Consider the following 4,676-nt stretch of genomic DNA (forward strand, 5'->3'; position numbering starts at 1 on the left):
CCGCCTCGGGCGGCTCGGCCAGCCCCTTGGGCTGCGGTCCATCCTTGGGCTCTGGGCTCAGCCCGCTGCCCTCAGCAGCAGAGTCCGCAGCCTTGGACTGCACCCAGATCATGCGGGACAGGCTGGGCACGGCGCTGAGGCGCTTCACCACCCCGTTCTCGGCCGGCGGTGGCTCTCCCGGCCCCTCACCCCATCGGGGGCCCAGCTCCCCCCGCAGCAGCTTGTGGCTCTTGGTGGGGCCCAGGCTGAGGGGAGCCAGGGCCAGGTCTATGTCCTGCAGGTCAGAGGAGCCATTCAGGTGGGAGAGCAGATTCTTCTGCTCCAGGACAGCTGCCTTCTTGGGGAAGTCATTGACATCCAAGTTGAGGTCATAGACGCTGAAGCTGGCCCGGATGGAGTCCTTGATGGTGTTCTTGATCTCCTGCAGCCGGCTGCTGAGGAAGCTGTTCACTCGCTCCAGCTCCAGCTCTGGCCACTCCAGCAGCTTCTCCTCAGACAGCTCCCTGGCCTGGCTGGCAGCAGGGGCACGCTCTGCCCGCTTCTGGGCCTCTGCTTCCAACTGGGCTTTCTCCTTTTCCTGCAACACATGAACCATGAGGACTGGGTGGCTTAGGCCACTGAGCCGCAGAGCTGGCCATGAACCAGCTTGGGCAGACAGCAAACGCCAGGGCAAGCATGCAGTACTGGCCACCCCACATCCTCCACAGCCCCAAACTTCCACGTGTCCTCTGCTCTCACCTCAGGGGACACCAAAGAGGACACCAAAGGACAGAGAGTTCAAGAAACCAAAAGGATGCGAGGGGGAGAAGGCAAAAAGCTCTGCAATGGGCACAGTCTTGCTCTAACCCCTCCCTCCTGCCCCAGGCAGCAGTTCCCTCTGCCCAGCCTCACCTTCTTCTTCTGCTTGTGCCGTGCCCGCTTGGCTGCCTTGGCACTGTTCAAGGGCTTGGGCTCTGTGCTGTTGATGTAGTCCAGCAGCTCATCCACATTGCGATGATCCACAGCAGGCTCTCCTGAGCTGCTGTTGTGCCCTAGTTTCTGTGGCAGCTCCTCTTTCCTCTTGGTGAGACGTGAACGCAGCTTCTCCCGGATCTCGGCGTAGTTGCGGCTCGTGGGAGCGGCTGGGGGCTGCAGGAGCTCAGCTCCATCAGCCAGGCAGGCACATGAAGCCAGCGTGACACACAGGCAGCCCCAGCACCCCCAGTGCTCCCCCCAACCCCTCCCTTCCCTGAGGTCTCTGCGAGACAAGTCTGGACAGCCCCACTGAACTCGTTTCCACCCAGAAGCCACAGGGTTTGGCCAGCTGCATGAAGCCCCAGGGCTGGGCAGGCAGCTGCGCGTCGGGAGCAAGGGGACCAGCAGGGTGATGAGGCAGGAGGGGAATGAAGGGGAAGGATGCACAGGCTGGCAGGGAACAGCCCCAGCCACCTCAGCTGTGTCCTGTCTTGCCCGCAGAGCGCAGTGGGAGGACCAGGGGTGGCTGGGGAGCAGCCCCTCACTCACCGCGTTGTGGCCGAAGAACTCACAGTAGCAGCAGTCGCAGAATTTCCCGTCTTTCTGGTTGGTGGAGGAGGAGGTGCAGGAACTGCGCTCCGAGCTGCTGTCCTCGTCCTCCCCAAGCCCCTCATCTGCCTCGCATGGCTGCAGCGGGTGGCAGCTGGTACCGTTTGGGAATTTGTGCCCTTTGCAAGAAGGGTCCCTGAGGAGAGAGGGGAAGGGCGAGAGGTGAGAAGGAGCCAGGGGGGCTCAAGAATTGTCCCACACTACGCATGTAGGAACACCCCTCCCAGGGCAGCCTGGGCCCAAGCAGAAGTATTTGCAGGGCAAACGAACCCCTTCCCCTGCATCCTCCTCCTCCAGAGGAGCCCACAGCAGAAGACATCGGTAGCTCCTCGCCTCCCAGGGCCTCTGGCAGGCAGGAGGCTGGCACACCAAAGCTGCAGTGTCCCCTGCCAGGCCACAAGCTGATGCAGGGCAGGGAGCAGTACTCACTGGGGCAGCAGGTAGCACAGGTGAGAAACGCTGGAACTGCATGCAGCTGCCAGACATCCCCACGTGCAGGCAGGCCCGGCTCCCACAGGCACAGACCACCCGGCTCAGGGACAGGGAGGCCAGGGCATGGCCCACAGCGCCATTCCTCCAGCTCCAGCTCGGGACCTGGCCTGTCCCTCCGCAGGGAGCACTAATCAGTGGAGAGGAACCAGCACCCGCAACTCAGCGTGCTCTCTCTCGTCCAGGGCACAGGCAACCCAAAGAGGGCCAGGGGAGCAGGTGAGTAGAACCAAAAGTCCACAGGCTTCATCTTCTTGAGGACCTTTGCTCAGTGCCACAGCTGCCCGACGGGTCTCACTGACAAAGGTCCTGTTGGCCAACAGCAGGTTGACCAGGTGGTTCCTTTGCGTCTATTAGCTGGAGGAGGAGCAAGCACAGTCTCTTCTGCACCACAGTACTAAAGGACAACCACAAGGAGAAGACATGTGGGGAGAGAAAGAGCTCAACCCTCAGAGACCCTGGGTCTGCAGCAGCGGAATGGGCCCACAAACACAGCGGCTCTCTGCACCACCAGGCCAGGGCAGCTGGTCCTTCCGCGGGAAAAAGTGCATCCATGGGCAAGGGTGGAAGGGAGAAAGGGCATGTGGCCCAGCGAGGAGAGGCTGGAAGCAGGCAGGGCTCCTCTACTCACCTGTTCGTGCTGGGCAGCTGGTGGGAGGCAGGAGGGATGAGCGACGTACTGCAGTGCCCGTTGCAGGGGTGAGTGCAGCCCGACAGCGGCGGTGGCATCTTCAGCAGCGGCACATTGGCAGGAGGCAGGTGGGGGCTCTTACAGGACCCTGGGCTGTGTGAGACCGTGCCGGTGGGAGGGGACTCGGATGCCGGTTTCGGGGCTGCTGCCTGTGTGCTGGGCGCTGGGAAGAGCGCGGCCTGCGGGGAGGTGCCCAGGGGGAGGTGGGGGGGCGAGCCAAAGGGGCCCGCGTGGGCAGGCGTCTGCTTGGAGGGGATCAGCGCTGGCGGCTGAGAGGGGAGGCCAGTGGGACTGTTGGGAGGAGCAGTGAGGTCCGAGTGCTGATGATGCTCTGAGGAGTGGAAGGCCTCACCTGCAGAGGGGCAGGAGCAGAGACAGTTAGACACTGGCCAGAGTCAGGTTCAGAGCCCCCCACCACCTCTGCACGGCCACCTCTCCGTCAGACAAACCCTGCCTCCCCACAGACAGCAGGGCACTTTGGCTAGAAGTCATCCTATTGTCCTGGCTTGACAAGGACCCCAGTGGCACCCCACTCCCTGCAGGACTGAGTCCTGCCCTAGGGAGAGCCGAGCAAGAGAGGAAGGAGCTGGGGCAGCCAGGGCTGCGTGGAGCAGCGGGCTGGGAGGAGAAGGCCATCCCTGCCCCTGGGCACACACCTGGCGGGGCGGCCCTCCGGCACATGCTTTTGAACTGCTTCGGCAGCGTCTTGCAGAAGTCGAGTGAGGTAGGCAGAGGGGAGCCTGGGGTGGTGCTGCTGGAGGTGGGGGAGGCTGCGTGGCTGTAGGGACAGGCCTTGAGCCCTGGCGCCACGGCGGGCGCCGGGCTGCCGCACTCCGGAGACACCACGAGGCCAGGGTGCTTGTCACCTGGAAGGAAAGCAGAGCTAGGCCTGGCTCCTAGCACTCTCCACCTTTGCCAAGGGAGTCCTGATGGCACCAGTGTGCCTAGAAGGAAACCAATTAAGACCAGGACTGGGCAGAAGGCTCTGCTCAACCCCACAGCTGGCTTCAACTCACCTAGTGCAGCTGGGGGAGCCCCGAGGGGGCTGCCCTGCGCAGCCCCATTGGTGTGTTGCGAGTTCCAGAGGCCAGAGAGCTTGTGAGCAGACAAGAAAGAGCTGGGGTCCCAGTCCCCTGAGTTCCCATGGCACGAGGAGGAAGAAGAGGAAGAGGAGGAGGAAGAGGAGTGGGAGCCACCCCCACAAGACTGCGACTTGCAGGATGTGTGGGATAACGAGACCTGGCAAGGAAAACACTGAGTGAAGCAGCAGCAGGCTGGGAAGGGAGGCCTGGCCCACGGGCACTGGCACCAATGCTCCCTCCACTACCCTGAGATAGGGGCTCAGCACACATGAAACACTCCTGGGTGGCAAACAGCCCATCCATTCAACAGGAACACAGCCTGGCTCTCAGGGCCCCCACCAGCACAGCCAGGCTGTGCCAAGGGCCACACACCTGCTCTGGTGCCACTCAAGTTGGGCCAGGATTAAATAAAGCCAAGCAGGAGGGAGCTTCTGAGCTCCATACACAGGCAGGCCCTTGCACTGGCACACGCTGCCACTCTGGAGAGAGCCAGGGCAGTCTTAGGGCCAGGGGAGATGTGGCAAAAATTCAGAGTGGAGTGGGGCTAGAGGAGAAGTAGTGGCACTGCCAGCCTGACAGGCAGCTCCAGCCCAACAGAGGCTGCCAGACAAGCCTCCAAACCACTGCACTCTGCCCCACTGTTGTGTCTCCCTAAGGAACCAGTGTGGCTGCAGGAAGCAGTGAGGATGGGATGTCTGAGGGACTCAGCTCTGAGCAAGGAGGGGACCCACACACCCAGCCAGCACAGTGGGGTCAGTACCACGGTCCCAGGAGCTACAGCCCTGGCCTTTCCAACCCCAGCTCTGTCACCACTTTCCGCCAGGGCCTGCTCCTGCACCGCCCGCCGCTCT

The 4,676-nt window shown here is 62.7% G+C and overlaps 1 protein-coding gene across 1 annotated transcript in view; it reads right to left on the reverse strand.

The window, feature by feature from the left end:
* FAM193B (family with sequence similarity 193, member B) overlaps positions 1 to 4,676 on the reverse strand; it is a gene marked incomplete at its 3' end in the record, with an annotated part of 8,445 nt that overhangs the window by 648 nt on the left and 3,121 nt on the right. The window contains 7 exon segments of the mRNA XM_010002094.1: positions 5 to 577; positions 892 to 1,128; positions 1,504 to 1,699; positions 2,684 to 3,095; positions 3,400 to 3,609; positions 3,760 to 3,982; positions 4,622 to 4,676. The exon segment at positions 4,622 to 4,676 is cut by the window's right edge and continues 27 nt beyond it. Of these exon segments, the coding sequence (XP_010000396.1) occupies positions 5 to 577; positions 892 to 1,128; positions 1,504 to 1,699; positions 2,684 to 3,095; positions 3,400 to 3,609; positions 3,760 to 3,982; positions 4,622 to 4,676 (1,906 nt within the window).

The sequence above is a fragment of the Chaetura pelagica genome, unplaced genomic scaffold, assembly GCF_000747805.2.
Source record: "Chaetura pelagica isolate M959 unplaced genomic scaffold, ChaPel_1.0 scaffold356, whole genome shotgun sequence".
Classification (NCBI taxonomy): Eukaryota; Metazoa; Chordata; class Aves; order Apodiformes; family Apodidae; genus Chaetura; species Chaetura pelagica.